This window comes from Camarhynchus parvulus, chromosome 4, assembly GCF_901933205.1.
Source record: "Camarhynchus parvulus chromosome 4, STF_HiC, whole genome shotgun sequence".
Taxonomy (NCBI): Eukaryota; Metazoa; Chordata; class Aves; order Passeriformes; family Thraupidae; genus Camarhynchus; species Camarhynchus parvulus.
In genome coordinates this window covers 33161889-33183887 of record NC_044574.1, presented here as the reverse complement: position 1 = coordinate 33183887, position 21999 = coordinate 33161889, and the positions used below count along the sequence as shown (strand labels likewise).

The 21999-nt window shown below is 38.4% G+C and overlaps 1 protein-coding gene across 35 annotated transcripts in view; it reads left to right on the top strand.

Moving 5' to 3' along the window:
* The window catches only part of TENM3 (teneurin transmembrane protein 3), a 1284378-nt gene that overhangs the window by 1071622 nt on the left and 190757 nt on the right, over positions 1-21999 (top strand). For 2 of the 35 annotated variants that reach the window (XM_030947686.1, XM_030947683.1), the window contains exon 1: positions 11528-21639. The exons of the other annotated variants lie outside the window; for them this stretch is intronic. In XM_030947686.1, coding sequence (XP_030803546.1) covers positions 21585-21639 — 55 coding nt within the window. In that variant the 5' untranslated portion in view covers positions 11528-21584. Of the gene's footprint in view, positions 1-11527; positions 21640-21999 lie in introns of those variants that run through there. 35 annotated transcript variants of the gene reach the window in all.

The window sequence follows — 21999 nt, the reverse complement described above, 5'->3', positions numbered from 1 at the left end:
GTGGACCACAAACAAAGAAAAAGACAGGAATAAAAGAACAAGCTTTTAATTCAGCCTTTTCCTCCCTTTTTCTTAATTCAATGAACATCTTTCCATCTTTTGTGCAGCTTTCCACTCTTGTCTGTTTACTTAGTCATCTATTCTGAATACCAAATTTGGGTTTAGACCTGTCTTATATCCCAACCAATTTTCTTCACCACAGGAAATTTTAATTCTTCTTGAATTTTTCAGTGTCCAACTTTTAGGCGCTTTGTGCTATTTCTCTAATTATGCTTATGAAGTGACATTTGGGGAACCCTTAGGGACTATTGGGAAACATTTTTATAAAGGTTGCTGTTCAGGATAGGATGTGGGAATAATTAATTCTTTAATGGTGGGTTGTATTTGTTTGCAAGGAAATTGTATCCTACATTTAGTAAGGATGCCAGTGCACTCTTCTTCATGCAGTAATTGTCTTCCAGTATAAAATTAAGTCAAGAATTCAGTACAATTTATTTTAACTCAGGCTTATAATTTTAGTGCATTTTGTGTTCGTGGTGAATATGATTATTCTTAAATATGTTTGAGATTAAGGATGGCTTTATGAACTCATAATTGTTGATCTTCATTTTGATGTCTTGTGTTTCAGCATAAGTGTGAGGATGATTTTGTTATGAGGGATTCTTGCAAGAAGTCCATATGCTAAAGATGATATAGGTAGTGTGGAGAAACTGGCAAGTACAGAGAGATGCAATTAGCAGAAAAGGAAAAAAATTCTGAAGTGATATATATCCAATAATAATAGAAGTAAGGGAGGAAATTACAGTATATATTGAAAAAATGTGTAGGTTGGAGAACAAAGTAAGAATAGTACTTCTCTGGAGGAAGCTGTGTAAGTTCTAAATTTTTTTAATAGTAGACTGGACACAGCACTGAGAAATAACACGTATGAAAGCAAGGAGAGGAAGGGGGTAATTTTCTGCCTCTAGCTTAGAGCTGTAGCCTCTGTGTGAAATTCAGTTGAACATGGAACCTGTGCCATAGATTGAAGTGCAGTATACAGTTATCATATCCTGAACTGTGAACCAGGAGCAGCTGAGCACATGATGACCCTCTCTCACTTTGGGTAGATCAAATTAGGACATTAAGTAACTTCCTTACAGTAATTCAATTTTAAAAAATTTCGTTACAAGTGGGGAAGACAACCTAATAGTAAGAAAGAAAGTGCATACCTCAAACTTATAAGAACCCTTTCACTAGAGCATGTGGTATATGCAGTTGAGTGTAGGCATTATTGTCCTGTGTAATTTTTTTCAGTTGTCTAGTGCCAGTGCAGACTGTCAAGCCTGCATTTTGTAGTGTGAACTACAGCCAGTGGCAGCTGCCATGTACAGCAGGTAGTGTGCCAAGAGGACCCTCCTCCGTGCAGGTTGGATGGATCTACAGGCATAAGTGTCTGAAAATCCAGTCTTTCATCTTTCTGAGCATTCCCTCCCTTGCTAAGATTACACCTATGACAGCCCCACTGAGATATTTGCTGCTGCTCTTGATATTGTTAATATTAAATATTAAAATTAAGTATGAAATATTAATATTTTAGTAGTCACACAAGTCTCCACACATCTTTAGAAACTCTTTGTACTAAGGGCTTTCCAACCATGTAGCAGCACAGCCCTGTTGTGAAGAGCTTGTAATATAAAACAAAGGATCTGTGAAAAAGAGGGAAGGGTGACTCGATCACGTACCTCTGTAATATATTTTGATTTTACTTTATGAGTAAAACTTCAAATTTTCCTATTTTCTCTTCAGCCAAGCTGTTGGTTAGCTGATTTGGAAGGAGAAACTGCAAGTAGGAATGGGTTTGATTGCCCTTCCCATATACTTAGGCATATTTCTTTAGCTTATAGAACGCTTGTCACTTCACTTCTAAATTTAAAAAAATAATAATTTTAGTTGCAATATTCAAAAATACTAAAGACAGTTAAATTTATGGGTCATGTTCCTGACTGCCCCTCTCTTGTATTTCACCATCTAAAGAGTATCCCAGTGCTACAAATACGCCTTTTGTAGCTAAAGTTTACTGACTTTACTCAAATTGGCAACAGTACAAATTGATTCCAGACTGAGGATCCAAATTTATTGTAACTGTTGGAAAACAGATGCTGATTCAAATTACTGCATTTAACAGCTAGAATTAAAATGCCACTATCTGGTGGCAAAACGTTGATTTGGATGACTTGGGGTGTGGAGTGAGCTGCTCCAAGGGGAGCCTCTGCTGTACCATTTGTGGCTGTGCTGCACAGGAGAGGCAGCGGGGCAAAGGCACACGGAGGAGGCCGTTGCAATAGGATGGCTCTGCCACGTGGCTTATTTGGAACAGTGGGGCTTGGGAAGCCCCATCCAGGAGGAGGCTCTGTCTGGGTAGACAGGCAGAAATTGGGCTGTGTTTGCTTGCAGTTGCACTGACCAGGAGTAAAATTTGTTTAGATAAGATTAACTGAGTCTAGCTAGCCAGTTTTTTTGTAGTATTGTCTGAGCAGAAGCAGTTCTGGGAAGAGTAGTTCTTTATTTGTAATGACTTGTGAAGATTATTATGGTCCCTAATATACAAATTCTCACAATGCACTCTGATGATCAAGGCTCTCTATCATGCAAGAACTACTGAACTCAGTCATACAGAATACACACTGAGTAAAAGTCTGTACACCAACATCAGTAAGTATCATAGACAGGTGGGACATGGGTCTTGGAAGGACAGCTTTCATTAGGATTTCTCCTACTTCTGAAGGAGTACCTCCGTGTACAGAGATAGGGAGAGCCTCCTGCGTGGGCATCTGGTATGGCTACTGCATAGAGGTGGGCAGATGATTTCACTTGTGCATTTTAGCTCTAGTTGACTTTGTTATTTAGCCCACATACTCTGGTGTCTGCTTCAGTGTGTGTATGGCTTGGAAGGTTTTGTCTTTCTGTGTCTCCTTGCTTGGAATTCCCTAAAGAACCTCCCCTACTCCATTAGAAAGTGAATCACTCTGCTCCATAAAATTAACAGGAATAGTTTGTTTCCTTTTGCGTTTTTATGACAGTATCAAAAGTTTCTGACCAGTTTCCCTGGCTTGCTGGCAGGTGTGTCTGGTTTGTCTTGCACTTCAATCCTCAGCTCTTGATCAGAAAGGAACTCAGGCCATCCATGCTTTTCTGTGTGCTCCATTGAGTGTCATGTTCATTTTCTCCCACTAACCTTAACCTGTCAGTGCTGTAAAAGTTGATAATTTCTTGAAGTGTTTCTGCTTTTTGGAAAACCTATGTATGAAAAAGTGGTATTTTAAATACTGTGTCTTATTCTAGCTACTATGTATTTTCCACATACTAGTCTTCCAGATGTTGTCTGGTTTTGAATGGTTTTAAGTTTTTCTAAATTTTTTTTTAAAAAACATCTCCTATATATAGCAGCTGCATAGTGGCATCACCTTTTTCATTAAATATATGTCAACATTTTGTATTCTTTGCTCAAGGATAGTATCTTACTTCATGAAAACACTAATGTTTAGGTGCTTTGTTTATTTGGGGCTTCTAAGCATTACATGTTTTATAATCTAGCTATTTCTAATAACACGAGACTGTATAATTTTTATGATTTTCTACATCAACTTCCATACATACATTATTGCAAAATATAGTTTTGTGATCTCTGTTTTTACTTCCCTAGTCCTTCAGATAAATCACTAAGGAAATAAGGTTTAATATTTTTAACTGCCAGGTTTTCAAATTTATGTCTTCTCAAAGCAAAAGGGGGTCATGTCTGCACTGTCCTGTGAAGCCACCCTAGTTCACCATGGTGTCACTCTTCCTCGCTTCTTTGCTTTAGTTTCCATGACTGGTTGTCATCATTTTATTAATTCTTAGAATGTGCATGGTCCTATCTCTCTGGCTCTTTTCATCACTCCTGTTACTATGTGAAGGGATAGAATGTAAGAAAATAAAGATAGTGCAGAAGGTAGTCTCATACCTGAGGAGTTGCAGCTGCACTAATCACCAAAGATTAGGAACAGGCCTGCCCTTAATAGGCCACAGCTGTGTCCAATAAGAAGATGAGTGCTCCAAGAGAGTGGGTTTAGCTGGGTGGGGGGAGAGTTGGAGTTTGTTGGCTGTGCTGTGAAGAAGGAGTCAGTGCTGTGAGGAGCTACCTGTGAGAAATCACCGAGAAGGTGTGGGACTTCTGCAATGTGATGGCAACATTACTATAGTGTTACACAATTCCATGGTGTCCTTCATGTGTTTCCATGTATTCTTATCAACTCCAAATCAACTAGTGTTACTGAACTCTACAGAGTATGGCAGAGCTCACTGGAAACCCATCACAGTGTTGTAGCTTTGAGGCACAATGTGTTGATTTGCCCCAAAATTGTGTCTCAGGTTGTTGCCCTTTTAATTTTCTACCTGGTGGAGTCTTCCTCCAGCCCCTTCCATGCTGCTGTCAGGAGGAGAACCTTGTGTTTGTGTATTCTTTCTGCTCTTGACAGTCTCTCAGTCACTGATGCCCTTAGGGTTATTTTCTTGGAGCTTTTGTTTCCCTTTTCAGAGTAATCGGAAACATAAAGGCTATTTTGTCCTGAGACCTACAAGCGCTGGAAAAGCAACAAAGGATCAGCACAAATCACTAAACTTCTTATGGCGTACAAGACTTGGTCATCTCATTAAATATTTATCTATACTCTTCTTTTTTTCTGCACCTGTCACATTTCTCAGAAGGGACAGGGTACCTTATCACCATATCCGCTTGTTCCTGCACCTCTTTGTGAAATAGCAATGGGAAATTCAATCTTTTGTACTGAGCCAGACATAGAAAAATTCCTATTAGTTTAAGCATTTTTCACTTTTGCAGGAAAACCTTATGGGTGTGAGCTCTTTTAAGTTGTTTGCCTAAGTATGACAAACCTTTGTGGTACCTGAATCCTGTGAGTTTTTTTCCTGGTGTTCCTCCTTAGATTTTTTTTTTTTTGTTTAACTCTTTGGTTTCATTTGGGAGATTTGTTGTGGGGGGACACTGTTGTTAGCTTTTATTCTGCATCATTAATATGGTTTAATACATGTACATAATGAGATATTTCCCTTTTGCAGTCTTCTTTTCTGAATTAAGGATTTTAGTCTCTTGAAATTTATACCTGATTTTGTACTGATCTGTGCATCTACTGCACGCAGGTTCCTGTAGTCTTCACATTCTGTTCTTGGTTTTGAGCATCATTGCAGCCTTGACTGTTGCCAGTGAGTGCATGGCTCTTCTGCCATCTGGGTCACTGTGTGTTTTAAAAGTACTAAACTTCAGTATGTCCCAAAGAGTACTTTCTGACCCAAATGGAGAAATAAAAGTACAGGTCTTGGAACTTGACTGCAAAAAGGAGCTAAATTTGTCTGCCAGCAAGATCTATATGTACTGAAGAATTTTTTTTTAACTTCTCCCCATAGGGTGAAATATTCATATTATGTTTTTTGTATTATTTAGCTTTTGAGGGCCAAAGCTCTGCTCTGTTTTTCTATGTTATTGTGCATTGGAACATCTGGCTTTTCATAAGCTATTCTTATATGTATTTGTGGACTTTGCTAAAATTCTTTATAAGCTTTTTTAAGAAAAACTAGAAAATATGTATGCAGAACTCAGTATACAGCAAAGCATCTTTCAATGCAGACTCCAAATTAATAAAGCTTTCTCGTGCTTCTGTTTCTTTGATTTTGTTAAAAGGATTGATTGCTGGCTGCTCACTTCTGTATGTTGATGTGAACATTTGTATTTCAATAATATTCTGTCCAAGGTCTGGTATTTGTTCCCTGCTACAAGTCTTTCCCAGCATTCCTTTTATCCTGTACAATTGGAATTCTGTGTTTCACTTTGTGGTGTTATACTCAGTATGGCTGCTGAACCTCTCTGCTAAGCTACAAGTGCAAAATTTTGATCATATTTCCATCTAACATCACTGTGCTTCAAACTGCTATCTTGATGCATAGTGACTATTAGGAAATACAACTATGAAGCAATTGCATTTTAAAATCTCTATAACATTGCTATTTGCATTAACTTTCTATTCTGGTTTCTCAAGTTTGGCCGAAATTTTACTATTTACACATTCAAAAGAAGACATTTTCTTGTGTATGACTGATCATTTGGCATATTTTTAAAAATTATTTTTATTCAAATTAATTTGTTCTGACGACCAATACTCTGCTTTCTATAGGTTCAGTGAGTAGCTTATGTCAGAAATTCCCAGTAAAATGCAAGTAGATGAGATGTTTTCTCTGAGTAAGCTAAAATAAGTTGAATAGAGAAATATCCTTGTCAAAGGAACCTGAGAGAAAATTTTATATCTGAAATTGTGAAAGGCAGTTTCAGATGTCAGCTATTTTGAAGAAAATAAAAAGTTGAGCCCAGAAAATAAAGAAAACAAGCAACAGCAGTTGTTATCATAAAATCTTGTGTGTGATTCTGCTTTTTTTCTTCCCTCTCTTGTGTCGTGAATGTTGATGCTGGGCATAGTACAAAAATTTTCCAGGCGTCTTACCAGAACCTTTACCAATGCTGAAAATTTATTTCCAGAGTTGTTGTCTAGATCCTCTCTAGTGCTCAAGTCATTAAATTCTCTAATTTGGTGGCAGGTGAGTGAAATTAAATTAACAGGACTTCAAAATATGCTTAAACTTAAGGCTAGGAGTGAATTAGGTCCTGTGTTCTGGGCACAGCAGACTTGAATGGCTCCTTTGAAGGAATCCTACCCTAGAGGGCTCAGCAACTTCATGCTCATTAAAACTAAGAATCATAACTTGACCTTTGGCAATAGATTCTGTATGTTTGACTGTGTTTCGATGAGGCAAATAAATGCATTTCTTTGGATGCTGCTGCAATTCATATGGGGTAATGAAAGAAAAACTTGGTTCCTTCTACGTAAAGACATTTTCACTCCCCGTGTTGCTACTGCACATTCAGGGGCACTGAGGTAGAAAAGAGTGGCATTCCTAGAGTCAGCAAGGCCTTGGGGACCATTGTTACTCTAACTAGCACGGCAGAACATGCTCTGAACAAGGTCTGAGGGCAGCAGTCTGGGAGCTTCTCCCAGCTGCCCCTTTCTCAGCCGCGCAGCCGCTAGCAGGAGGTGTCGCCGACACCACTTGGTGCCACCTTTGCAGGGCAGCGTGGCTGCAGGCTGCTCTCATTATTCGTGGAAGTCTGCCGATGGCACAGCAGGTAGTGTCCCATAACAGCGCCGCTCAACTTCACAATTTCCTTCCTGCTCAGAGGTGAGAAGGGCAATTGAACAAGAGCTGTAGGATTATTGGAGGTGTTGAGAGGAGCTGCTGCCTAGAGGGATGACTGTTTTGTAAAGGCGTTTTCTTTTGAAAGCACATTTTTGCAACCATTTCCATATTTACTTCACAAAATATTTGAAACTGTATCTGTTTTTCAGGTAGAAAATGTCTATAAAGTAATTTCAAGATATTTACCAAGCCTTTGTGGGTTTTCGCTATTCTTTCTTTGTCGTCTTTTCATCTTCCAAATTGCATTTTCTGGGAATTAAATAATAATGGATCTGTTTTGTCAAAACTCCTTAGCCGCTGCAGTTTACAGCCCAAAGAGAGTGTGGGAGCCTTCAAACAGTACACTGAATTTTTTGTCTGATAATTCTCAGGAACAAAAGCATTATTTCAGTTGCTAAAATCCCAGCTGCCATATTTTCATGTAATTACTGAGAAAAAATTATCTTACTGTATGGGAAATGGTGACTAAATGTACCCTTATTTTCAAGTTCAAGTAAGTTTAGACAATGCTTCATATAATATGGGTATCTGCTGCTCTTGTATAATCTTTAGGTTTATATAACAGTCTTTGTGATATTATTTCATCTCCCTATTCAATTTGTAAGAAAATTTGGAAGTTTTTGTCCTGTTGGAATGCATAATTGAGTTCTCACAGCTATATCTTAATTTTATTGTCTTCCCCTTTTTTATCAGCCTTTTTCTCACTTTCCTATTCTATTGTATGTATCCAGTCCTTACAGAAACAGAATTTATGGTATTTTGTAGTGCCTCTACACCATGGTGTGCATAATACCATGAACAAAGTAACAAAAAGTCAGATGGTGTTTTTAGATGGTGTCACACTAAAAATTACTGCAGACATTAAATAGTAACGTTGTTATGTGCCTCTGGTCTTGACAGATACTTGGTCATAATTGTAGCCTGTCTACGAAGATTTTGTATCTCATATTTAAGAAATAAAACGTGGAAAAATCATTGCTGCATGTGAAATTATTTTGTTTGTTTTAATACTGTTAATACTTGTTAACATAAACTTTGGTGCTTACCAGTTTCTAAATATTTTTTTTAATTCTGGTGAAGATTAGCCATATATTAATTTTTACGTTCTTGCAAAACTGAAAAAATAAAGAAGATATTATTTCTGATTTTGGCTTGGCATGGGACAGTATTCAGATCTAGGTTACTTTGCTGACTCATTTGCAGGTGACTTCTGACTCTGGGTGTACTGTTTGGTTTTCCATTCTGCCAAGGCTTAGGCAAGCAGCCCCAGCCCTCAGCTTCTCTCCTGTCACTGACAGTGCTCTCTGTAGCATGGCAGGGACGTGCTCTGTCTTACTGTCATTTTAAGGTCCTACAGATTTCGCATTTAGCACTGTCTTAAGTGTCACAGCTTTCATTAGGTGGAAAAGGATTTCTTTGAATAATTAAAAAGGGTCGTGTTTCCTCTCCTGATTGAGCAGGGAATTGTGCTGAACTGTGTCATCGGCAGTGAGGGCTGCAGTCAGACAAGTACTGCTGGCAGCAGCAGAGCCACATAAGAGCTTTCTGCTGCCAACTGCTTGTCCAAGCGTCCCTCTGTGTGTGCCAGCTAAGTGCCCAGGTAGCTGCTCCCTAACCTGCACTGTCCGAACGGCCCCTCGTGCATTTCCAGTAACAAAGCCTTTTCAGCCTGGGATTTTGACATTGAGGGTTAGGAAATGAGTGTGGTGTTGTGATGTTTAGTGGTGTTGTTCCCCGCCCCCCTCCACCAACTCCCTGGGCATTGAGCAGCTGGAGGCAATGACCTCTTCACCCCACTCACATGCATCCAGGGCAATACATCTGCCGATGGCCTCGGGCATTCGGAGCTTTCTTACGACTTGAGAGCCTCAAGGGATTCTGGTCAGTCTCATTTGTGGGTAGCGAATGGCCTGGAGATGCAATATATTCAGTAAGAGTAAGATAGAAATAATGCTAAGATATTCAGTAGCAGAACTCGGGAAACACTTGCAGTTTCGCTGGTGCAAACTTAGACCTCTGTGAGATCTCATGCACGTAAGGTAGGGCTTTTTCACACTGAAGTGCAGAAATTCCCATTGTAAGCGTCTGCAGGTTTTTTGGCTCTTGACTGAGTCACAGTCCTACCAGGTGTATAAGCACTGTGATCTAGCTGTGTGCCCGAGGTATATACTTCTGAGCAGACTATGCTACAATTCATTTTCCATTTCTTCATTACAATTTGAGGTGTGTTACATGATTATCAGGCAACAGAAATAATCTGCATAACTATTCTGAATAGCACTGAAGAAAAAATAGCTTTATTGTTTTAGGAGGAATACTTCCATTCCAAATCAGGACAAAATAGAAATCCTTAAAATTTTCATGATTAGCAATACAAAAAAAAAAATCCAGCAATTTCACTGTAGTTCCGTAGAAACATTTCCCAAATATAATTTTGAAATACTTTGTTTAAGCGCTATAAAATAATTTAATGTTGATTGGATTACATTTGGAATCAATATATTTTGAATAGGCAAATAGGAGCCTTTCTGAGATATTTCAGACTGATGACTGAGGATGCTTTGGAGTGCACAGCCTTGTAGCACCTCCAGAAAGCTTTGTAAGTGAACTGACTCATCCAAAGATAAGGAGCTCTTGAGGATAGCATTTAGGACTTTTAAATCCCTTCTGGAAAGAGGGTTTTGTTACAAAAACCAAGACAGGAGTATTGTAATGCCATTCTTTTATTGTAGAGGCACTTGAAAATACACACTGTCTAAAACTGCAGATGTACACAATATTGTTTCAGAATATGTGGTGTTGAGTTGATTGGCACAGAAATGGGCCATTTTTTTCAGTCCATCTGAAAAAAAAGGCATATTTAATATTGTTGCATAACTGAAACTTGATAAATGGCTTTATCCCCTTCACTTTGCTCTGTTTTTTTTACTTCTGATTTCTAAGTGTTCTAAGTGCAGTATTATAAAGTTACAATAAATGCAGCTAAGGTAAAAGGTCTGTTCTTAAAGCAGGCAACATAGATTTAGCATCACTGCTCTCCTCTTTGTTTTGGACTGTAACAAAGCAAAAACAGTCCCTTCTTTCCTATATGCACAGGTAATCTGCAACAAGATGATTTTACATGAGAGGTGCACACTTGCTTGTTACCTTCAGAAACCACAACTGAATGCTGAGGTGAAAAGGATGATTCTTATCCATTCATTTCATATATTTGTCAGTTAGAGTTTCCTTTCGTAATACTTAGATGAGTGCTTAGAGAGGACACAGTACACTAAGTTTCAAAGGTTGAAACCAAATTTATGTCAGTGTGTGTTTGCATCCATATAGGGAATCATTTTGATACTTTGGGAGAGAATTGCAAGTAGAGGGATAACACTGTATCATTTCTTCTTGTATACCAAAATGTATGTGTTTAAAAACAAAAGCTTTTTCTATACATTTTGATATAATACACCAGATTGTTTATCTAAATTCTGTTTTACTGAAAGAAGAGAAACAGTGAAAAGAGGAAAAGGCATTTCTGCTAAAGCTGCTCTCTGAAGGGAGGCTATACTGCAATTTCATATTCAAGTTTTTAGTAGTGCCCATCAGTGTTTGTTTAGGTCTACTGAGCCTACAGTAACAGTCATTTTATCCAGTATTGGCATTGTCTGACAAGCTTATGCTATGGCAGCAGGCTAGTGGCTTCTTGTGGCTTCAGGGAACAATCTCAGCATAGCAGCATCCACCAGGATTGCTGTGCACCTGAGCTGCAGACTGAGGCATGGCTGAAACTTTTTTTCCCCACTTGCAGAGTATTGGTCAATATTAAAAATAATGATTTACAGGTAAGAAAATGTGAAGTATGTTATTTTTTTCCTAAAATTATAGGCTTCATGCTTTGTTTTAATACCCAGCTTTTTTGTTGACTATGTAACAGAGAAATTTGTTCTTCAGTTTAACAAGACACATCTGTGGCTTTTTCATATAAGTCTGTAGAGAGAGCTGATCAAGATAATCTGAACCTTTGTTTTCAGTTTTAACAACTTGGCCACACACATCTTCACATGTGTGTTGGTAGGAGTTGTGTGGTAACTATGTGGCATTAAAAAGGCAAAAAGGAAGCGCAGGTCCTTCTCGACCTGCATCCCTGCTTCTCTAGTTGAACAGAGCCCCTGTCTATACACCTTATTGCTTCTGGGATTTCAATGACAATGAAATAGTTCTGTTTAACAGCATTTTTCTCATGCATATAATTTCTCTGAATTAAAATAAATCTTCAGTCTTTAGGCTGTATTTATTCACCAGAGAAAGTAAAGGAAACTTCACAGCAAAGCAAATCCTGTCAGAATGAAGGGTTACAGACCAAAGGAAGAGATTTAAATCCTGAATAATTACCACTACTTTCAGAATAAAAAATTCCAGCAATTCACTATACCTACTCACAAGAGCAGTGTTTAGAAATTTTCCTTAGTGCTGGAAATGGTTTGCTAGTCCTTGCAAATCCAGATCTTTGGCAAATGGCTTGAGGAAGGAAGAGGAGAATTCAAAGTGCTGAGCTTTAAAACAGACAGGGGTGGTGGGTTTGGGGCAGGGAAGGACAGGAGGGTTTTTGTTTTGTGTTGAAATTTTTATTTTATCAAAATGCATTGACGAAGAGAAAGAAAAGAAATACGGTCAGTACATCTGCAAATGGCTACAGCCTGTGTAACCCACTGAACTAAATGGAGTTCCCTCTGAGTTCCCCAAGATCTGGCCACATGGGATAAGATTTGGGATTGACTCAGATTTAGAATATTATCTCTTTTTTTTCCTTTTGTCGTTCTGTTCACTGTATTTTTTTTTTTCATTTTCTTTGTGCTTACACCCACGTCTCCCAGGATTCCTTTTTCCTCTTTCCGAGTTAGAATGTACTGTTACCCAGTCTTGTGAACAAAGCTACAATTACCTTGTTAGGAGGAGATAATCTGTGTGAGCATACATGATCAGGTCTTTGAGCACGTAAGCAAAGGTGAAGCAGGGAGGCTCACATATGAAAACAGAAATTATATTAATGATTTCTGAGAGCAATATAGTTTTCTTCTGATTATCCAGTGTTCTTTATTCTGATTATTGTGTTAAGAAATTTTATTTGAAGTTGAAGAGCTGAGTGGAATATGGAATGTGTTTATATATAAAACAGGATCTCAGATCTGTCTGAAGAATAGAAGAAGAATTGTTCTGCTTATGATTGAGGCAGTACTGCTTTTGAGGCTTTTTATTTCCATTCTTTTTCCTAGATTTATGCCTGACTTTTGTAGTTTGGAAAGCTATTTTTTCTTTTCAGCTGCACTTTTTTAAAGAATAATTTGTTAAAGCCTTGAAGAACTTGTGTTTTAGACATTTACAGTCCATTCAACAGAAACCAACATAAAATATTTTCTGACTATACTCTACCTAGGATTGTAAATCCAAACTAATGAGACCTTGAAAGTAAACTGTTCTGTTCTGGCTTGCTGGACTAAAGGAGACAAATGAGCAGAACCAGGAAGGCTTTTTAGCCTGCTGAAGAAAAAGAAAGTAATCTATTTTTTTCAAGCTTTGTCATCTTGTCTGGTCATATGGTAAACCAGGCTTGCTGAAAGGCTCGTGCTTCCTTTGCTTGCTCAAGTGGATAGGTATCTGGCAAAGGAATGTGTGGCTTAAAAAAAACAATGCTTCATTGATGATATTAATGAAGCAAAAAAAAGGCTAATCTTATCAAATATACCAACTTCCAGAAGTGTAATTTAAGTTTAGAAATAGCAAGTATAGTACTTAAGTACTATACTATTTCAGTTTGTGTTTTAATGGATATCTGTATTTCCTTCAACATTTTGCCAATTTTACAGTATGATCAAGTAGTGTAGGAATGTGCAGGGCCAGACACAGATTTTTTTTCTGAGCACAGTCCCAGTATAATAGTTTGTAGTCTGTAAATGTCTTTTCTGCCCAACACATCACAGACGTGTTTTTTTCAAACAAGAGGTTTGTGTTTCAAATTTGTATTTTAATTTAAATGCAGTAAGATGGAATGTCTTGAAGAGAGCAAAAACATTTTATCCTTCTCTGATTGTGAAGGGGAGAAAGGAAAGCTTATTATTTAATCAGACGTATTTTTATCAGGCTTCCATAATTGGCATGAGACCCTCAATCTAAGTACTTGTTTTATAATGGAGATGAACTGATCCTTTCATGTTCACTGGTTAGCTGGAACACAATTTCAGTTCACACAAAGCTTTGATACCTTCTCCTTTAGGGGCTAGTGCCTAAACAAGGTCCAAGTCTCTAATATTATCAATTCTTATAAGAAATTACATGCTTATTTATTGTGATAATTGCACTACACTACATAATTCTGCTATTCTGGTTTGAATTTTTTAATTCATTTTATTTCTCTGTCTTACTGTAGAATCATTAATTTTATTAATTTAATTTAATTTAGTTTAGTTTAATTTATGAACATTGATGCATGTCTGCCTTGGTGCTGCTTCTCCATACATTGCTACTCTGGGTAGATCCTATTAATTCACTGATAATTTGGTGTGGAGGTACCCCAGCTACTGCCCCAATCCAAAGCAATGCATCCACATGAGCTCACTCCAGTGCCTGGGGTAATCAGAAGCAAGGCTTAGTAGCCTGTGCTCAGTACTGCAGTGAGGTACTTAAATTGATCCCAAGATGCAAAGTACTGCTTGCACATTTGGCATGATGAGGAATTGTAGGAATACACTGGGCTCCCTCCAGCAGCATTTTTTTAACATTTGTGCTGCAGCCCTGTGTAATGTAGAAATAATCAAAGATAGTTCAGACAATTGTTGCCTATTGAGAGCATTCACCTCTATTTTAATATTTTATTCAAGAGCATGTAAATATGAAAAGCTTCACAGTTGTGGTCCAAAATAACTGGGCTTTGATTGAGAATCTGAGCTGCATTCTACCAAAGAAAAAGTAATGTGTATTTCTGTTCTAAAAGATAAATCTTGTGAAGCAGAAGTTCCACAGGAAAGTGTAATTTCTTGATGCCTGGCTGAAATAGTGCAGCCCATGGCTGTGTGTTCATTGTGCATTCCTAATAAGAAGCTCCATATTCACTGTCAGACTAAATTAACATGGTTTGAGAAGTGTCTTACAGGTTAGTTTTGAATCAGTGTTCATTTGTCAGCTACTACTGTTGTCTCCTGCTTGCTTCTCAACCTTTGAATCAAAACCAGCTCAGGCAGAGTAATCAGACACTACTGTGGGTGATAGTGACTCAGGAAACCCTCCCCAGCTTTAAGCCTTCTCAGCTGCTTCAGCAAAGAGAAAGTGAAACATCTTCCCCTCCCTTGGGTCTTTGGGACTTTTGACAAAGAGGCTGTTGGGCTTCAGTACAGCAATGAATAAAACAGAAGCACTGGGAGCTGCTAGTGCATAGGGCTTTTTGGTTTTGTGGGGGCTTTTTTCCTGTTTGGGGCAGGTTTTTCTGAAATAAAATGTCACCAAATTTCACTCCTGTTCTCTATGTGGAGGGGTGCCTTGTTTTTGGCTGAACCGCCCCTTTTACCCAGATACGTGGTTGATAAGTGGACAATTGTGTGTCCAACTTCAGCAAATATTGTCAGTAGCATTCTTCCAGGCTTAATGTTTCTTCATGTCCTCCAGAAGACTTTTTGTCTCAGCTTCCCAACTCTGCCCAGTGGGAGACTGACTGAAATAACTATTTTGAACTAGAAGATGTTTGCTGCCTTCTCTGATAGCTAAGAATTCTTAAGTGGGAAATCACCCTCTTTTCTTTGAGATTTGATGTGTAGTCATCTCATTTTGGGGTGTTTTTATTTATGTTTTCAATTAGGGGGAAGAAAGTTATAGTACAGATAATAGGGCAAAAATACTTTCAGCCAGCTTTGTATGTTTTAATCTGAAGTAATGTATCAGAAATAATGAAAGGTTAAATGGGCGTAAACTTTAATGTCAGATTTAGTAGTGGTTAAGAACTTTCAGGTATTCTGTAATCATTAATTCAGTTCTTGGTTCATTAAAAAAATGTAGTTGTTTGATTTGCAATTGGAATGGAACTTAAGAATTATTTTGTTAGTTGCAAAACTTATATGTGCGTCTTTGTGTCAGAGGTGCCATCAAGCGTTTTCAAATGCAACCTTATTTACAAAGCACAGTCACTCTTGTATTTAGAAGTTCTTTTACACAAATAAAAAGTGCCACTAAAACACCTGCATCAAGAGCACTGTACAGGCTATGGATTTCTGTCTGCCTAAGAGCAGACTCCCACTTTCCCTCACTCCCACAAACCCTAGCATGATGCAGTGATATGTCAATTATAATTTTTTTTCTGAAGATTTTGCAAATGACCTTTTTGTGAAAATATCAAGGTAAACTTACTGAGGACTAATGTAACTGTTCATATTACTCTAGTTTTGAATAATGTCTTGACCAGGGGTTTCTCTTGTGTTGCATTGTCTAGCTGTTGAAGGGTAAATAAGTTAACTGAATATTCAATGTAATCAGCTGGGTGTTCTATTCAGGTAATCATTCGATCAGTAAAGTCACATAGGTATTTTGGAAGATGTTGTGTTTATTATGAGAGAATGTACAGTAAAGAGATGATAAAACAATATTTTTTGAGCTGATGCACAAAAGGAGTTTTTATCAGGTACAGACATTTCCTAGTACATTGTTTAGAAATCCTCTTGAGTGCTCTGAGTTGAAATATGAGACCTGAATTCAGAGCTGAAATACCTGGGCTCTCAAGAACTTCTATAACTAATTCAGTTTCAGTGTAGTGATTTAATAGATTTTTATAGCGTATTGATCTGAACATTAAGTTGTACCCACACACACAAATCCCTTTCTTCCATGTTTAAAGTAAATTTTAATGAGGAAGAGCTTGTGAAGGTACAGCAGACTTGCATAGATTCTAACACTTTGTGTTTAAAAGCAGTTTCTCAGACAGGTAATCCACAGTAAGTAGAACATGCCCATACCATACATTTGGTATTAATAAAAAACCAGTGTGTTTTCATGGTATGATGCAGCCACAGTGTCTTGGAGATGGAAATAGCCACACAACTGCAAAAAACCCCAACTTTGAGTGAAACAGCACTTGTGTTTGATTTCAGTATGTTTCTTGGAATTTCAGTAAGCTTTAGGAATCTTACTTTTAGAGCGCCATTATTTCAAATTTCTGTATTGTTTTGGGTTTGTTCTTCAAAGAAACACATGGTATGATATGTGTATATACATATATGAGTATTCTTATTGATTTATGTGGTTACAAGTATAAAATATTCATACCTTAATAGAAACTAAACCCAGTCTTTATTGAGTTAAGTTGTGAATGTGGACACCAGGCTGCAGAAATGATTGATGGTTTTCTTACCACATGTAACAGCCTAACAGGATTTCACAAAACCTTTGTTCACACGCTTAAAAATTACCAGAGCATTTCCTTAAAATAAAGAGTGGATAGTATAACCTTAAACTGCTGCTTCAGAGACATTGTCTTATATGTTGCTTAAAAAAATAGGTGTGAAATTCAAGGACTTCTAAAATTTTATTTTTATTAATAAGCACTGTATATTGCAGTTGTATATAGATTGATACATGTTGTGATTATTTTTGTTGGGGCTTTTTTAACAAACTTTCCAACATAGATATTGGGAGTAAGTTTAATTATAAAATACAGTTCTACTATATTGTTTTGTTTCTGACTGAAAATTACCTGAGGTATATTGAGAAGCAGTCACTGTCAGATTTCACCCTTTATTTTATAACCTCCTAAACCTGCACTGCTGCCTTTTCCTGTCCAATTGTCACTATTGCTTCCTTGCCCTGTGGTTTACTGGAGTGAACTCTACAGCTCACCCATGATGTTGTGCATCCCCTCTGATGTGCCTGCTTTAGCTGTGTTGTTCAGGAGCGAAACCCTTAAAACACAAATCCCAAGGCCACTGGGTTCTTGGCAGTGGCTGCTCCACCCAGCAGACCTGCTGCTTCTGGCAAGCTTTGCTTACAGTGTGTCATGTAGCCATGGCCCCTGAGCCCTGTGTCCCTGCCTTAGGGGGATCTGCTTTCCTACTGCACCAAGGTGCTTCTCTGCTCCTCCACACCATTGAGATCCTGGAAAGAGGAGTTTGAGAGGGTACTGTTTAAACTGAGTACCAGTAATTCATGTCATTTGTTGAAGAGCTATATTCATGTTGTGTGCTGTGATCAGTGTAATTGAGGAATATGCTATTCTGTTGTGGGTAGCACCCTCCTGGTATTTCTTCCCTACTGCTCCTTTTTCTTAGGCTTGCTAATCCTCAGGAGTAGAATTATTCATGGTCAATGTACTTACTCCTGTATCACCCCAGTAATTTACTACAACTTCTCTGTTCCTTGTTCCCCTTTGATTGGCCTCTCCATGTAGTCATATAGCACATAACACAAAGATGGATTGTATGGCATTCTCTGCTGGGGAAAATCAACACATAGAGCAGGCTTACTGCCAAGATGCTCATAATTAAACTGTTGCTATGGACGGGATTACATCAATGTTTCTATCAATCATTTGCTGCAGTTTTGTGGCTATTTGGATTTTTTTTTTAGGTTTTAGATTTTATCATCCTTTTACTTAGTTTTCAGTTGAAGTGTCACAGCATATAGAGGGAGGTATAAATAAAAATAATTATTGGAAGATGTAGGGGAAAAAAAAGATAAGCCAATTCAATATTCAAAGATTGTGTTTGAAGCCAATATCTTTGTGAGGTGTTCATGGTATTTCAGCTATTAGAAATGGCCAGATGCAGTCATTTCCATTCAGTGGTCATCATATGTTGTGACCTAAGAGTCTGATGCAAAACTGCCATGATGTCATAACAGTCCGTACAGACAGTGTGTTAGAAGCTTACCTTAAAATGCTGGAAATTCAATAAAACAGGAGATGTCATAAAAAAACAGCAGCAAAGCAATTTTGCTTTGCATTTTTCTTCTGTCCCACATCCCCTCTGATTCATGTGCACTAAGTTGTGAGATGGACTAATGACAGAATAGCATGAAGTACACTGATGGATTGGAACAGCTTGCTTGCTTGTGCTTCACCTGCTGCTGTATCATTGCTACTGTTATCTCCTATGACAATGATCTTGCAGCAATTAATTCCCTTTGGTAGCACTCAAAGTGTTTGGTGTTGGATCTACATAGTGTGCAGTGCATTAAATCTAGAGAGGTGCAGGATTACAGCCAAAATAAGGTAGTCGGAGTGGTAACAAATGATATCAAGTGAAGCTGAGATCATTGTAACGAGATAAACAGTGTGGTGTCACAAAATTGTCTCCCAGTTGACAAAAAGATCCATATTTTATAGATTGCCTTAAAAATTGAAGAATGGAGTCAATTATAGCCAATTATGATGCTACATTTACTGGAGTAGTTTTTATATCCTTTGGGGAGAAATAAGGAAACATTCAAGGCAGTGAGAAAAAGCTTTTGCGTTTGCTTCCCTGTTTTATCTGAACAGAGTTTTTTCCCATTTCTTCAGGTGAAAACTGTGTATGAAAGCTGGGACTGTATTATTTTTAGGAAAAAGGTTTGGGGGTTTTTTAGTTATTTTCACTTCTTCATGTTGCACAAAAAATTATGATAGATAATATGGCAAATAGAAGAAGAAAATCGAACATCAGCTCCCCCTAGTTATGTCTGGGCTTGCTATAAAGGAATTGTAAAGGCAGCCTTGTCATGGCAAAGCCTACTTAGTGCATGGTGACATGTTGAATTTTCCAAAAAGGAGCTTTCGTGTCACTGAAGAAACACCAAGTAAATACTGCATATTTTTGTCTTCAGTCTGTTAAAGTGAAAATAAAGGAGTGAGACCATGAAATGGTTTGCTCAGTTGTGCTCAGTGCTCAGTTGCAGCCCACAGTTGCTTTTTAGTGAATAGATGTAAAATGGGATAAAAAAGCAGTGTATTGAACGTGGACAGACAGACATGCATGTTCTTAAGAGATCTTAGAGGTTGTCTAAATGGCTGGGAGGCAAGCATTTATTTAATGGCATTTACTCTGTCATTTAGATTACCTCCCTCCTCCTTTGATTCCTAAGAAGCAGGTTGGGGGGCTGTGCATCCCATCTAGCTCGTGCTGTAGTACTGACCATAAGGAGAAGTTTCCCTTCCCTAGCAAAGCATGCTCTTGGTAATTAGTGGAACATTCAGATATATAGGCAAAGGTGTATTGAGAAATGAAAGCTGACAATAAACAGGTTGTTCAGGATTTCATTCACCAGCTAACTTCAGAGGGTGACCTAGTACATGTGCCAATGACAAAAGCTACTTGTAACAATTCAGATCATGCTTTCTGCTTTATGAAATGGGATTGTAAAAATCCTCTCAAAAATGACATCTGAAATAGCATTAAAACACTATTTCTCTTTGATAAGGTTTTAAGGCACTCATATGAAAAGTGACGCTGCTTTGAGTAGGTCTATGTCAGCATTATGCAATGTGTTGCACATAAGTGGCATTAATCCATTAGGGGTGTGAGGGTCACTTACCTTTCTCATGAAATCATTAAATACCTTTATTGATTTCTGTTCAATCAGTTGCATTCTGCTCAAATACAGCAATCTCTAGACATGCTAATAGAGCTGTTTCTAATAATGTTTATAAGCCACCGTTTTAATGACAGATATTGCACTCAAAATAAATTATAAAGCCTAAGTAAAACACAAAGGAGCTTAGGGAAGCAATAATGTTGTGCTGTTTGCAAATTACCTTAGCCCACTTTATTGCAAAAAAGATGATTTTGTGACACAGATATTCTAAAATCATTAATTAACCATTGTCAGTACATTCTTTGCTTTTTCTATTTGTACAAAATTAATTTATGTATGTTTGGACTGCTTCTGTTGCATGATGATAAAGCATCTTTTAAAAATCACATGCAAAACCAGAAACCCTGTCATAGTAAATATAAAATCTGTAGTACTAGCTTTTATGCTGAAGGCTGTTTAAAACTTGGATCATAACAAATGCTGTATGCTGGGATGGCATCTACTTACTGTATTGCTGGATTATTTTGCCATAGGAAGCAATATGAGTGCATGGAAACCTAGTAGATCAAATACAAGTAAGAGTGCCTTTCTTCTTTTTTTTTTTAATGATGGAACCGATCTCCTAGGAGGAAGTACATGAGACTCAATTAAATATAACAGGTGCTGTATGAATGGATGCATATTAGACAAAGGAAAATAAGAAAAAAGTAAGTAATTTTCTGTCCTCCCTGCTTGGATGCTATCCTAATGACTTTATCTTGACAGTTGGCCTGAGCTTGTTTCCGTTCCTTACAGATAACTTCAGCTGTATTTTCTAGGTGATGGAAGACTTGTGATAGTCTTGTTAATTTTTTCAGTTATCTGATATTGTAGTTGTTGCTTTTTACCACACCTCTTCATGCTTTTTTCCCTTTGGATGCAAACAGTTCCTCAGAGTAAATTGTAGCTTTACCCTGAGTGTAGCAAAAGCAGACTGATACATTTATCTCTGCATCTGAAACGCGAAGTTTTTGCTTCCGAGCAGTGAATTGCATCCTGCTGTGGAATTACTGTTTGGGTTTTTGAGTTTCTTCACTAGGAGCCTTAAGGGACTCTGACAGGTCTTGTCGAATAGCGTTGGTCATCCTTGTCTCAGACACTAAATGGTGCCAAGTGCTGGCAAGTTTATTGCATTGTGTCTGGAGAAGCTGTTGTTCACTCAGCATTTTCTTCATAGGATGCCTGCCTGGTTTCATTGAAGGAAACCTGAGCAAGGCTGTGTTATTAATGAATTATGACAAGCATTTTGCCTGTCAGGCAGAGAGGTTCCTACTATCTCCTTTTAAGACAAAAACATAATGGAAGATGCTCAGCTGGGCAAGCTCTCTGATGATACTCCTTAAGTGCTCATCCCAGGCTGATGCGAATACGCAGAGAGCCGTGAAGCTGCAAGTGGCAGCGTTTAATACCATCTCCCTCATAATGCCTGAATAATTTTCCGGAGAGCGATCGCCGCAGCTGCCGTGAGCGTGGTTATTTGTTTATTTTTCACCTTGTCCTGGCGGGCTGCTGACCGAGCTGATCTGCTGCAGGCGGGGGCTGCCGGGGGGGGGACACGGCGGCGTTTCCTCGCTCGCAGCTCCGGCGCTCTCCTGAGCGTGGCGGGATCGGCAGCCGGAGCCCCAGCCGGGCTCCAGGAGCCCGGCACGCTTCCAGGGGCGGGCTCCCGGGGCCACTCTGCCAGGGGAGCTGAGCGATGCTGGCGGAGGATGGCAAGGAGGCAGTGAGGGAGCCGGCTCATGTTTTTCTTAATGGATGTTGGTGAGCAGGAAGGAGATGGCGTGGGCTGTCGGGGTGAGTTACGGAGCGCGTTCCGCGGTCTCCCTCCGGTCGGGCGGCTCATTATGTTAAACAGTGCAGCTTTTAAAGCGCCGTAGCTCTCCTTTATGTGCTTTGGCCTTCATTTGCTGAAATGCTTCAAGTTCACGGCGCTCAAGTAATTCTGGAAACGGGGTGTAATTACGCGGGTTTCTTATGCTTACCAACAGCTTTTTTGAACCAGTGTAATTATCATTACTTGTGGATACTGTAAATTGAATATCCCCTCCCTAATTACATTCAACTCAAGGGTTGGCTGCTTAAGCAGCCAAATAAGAAAAGTTCACCTGTTACTATAAATAGCAAATTGTTCTTTTAGTTTTCTGACCTTTAAAG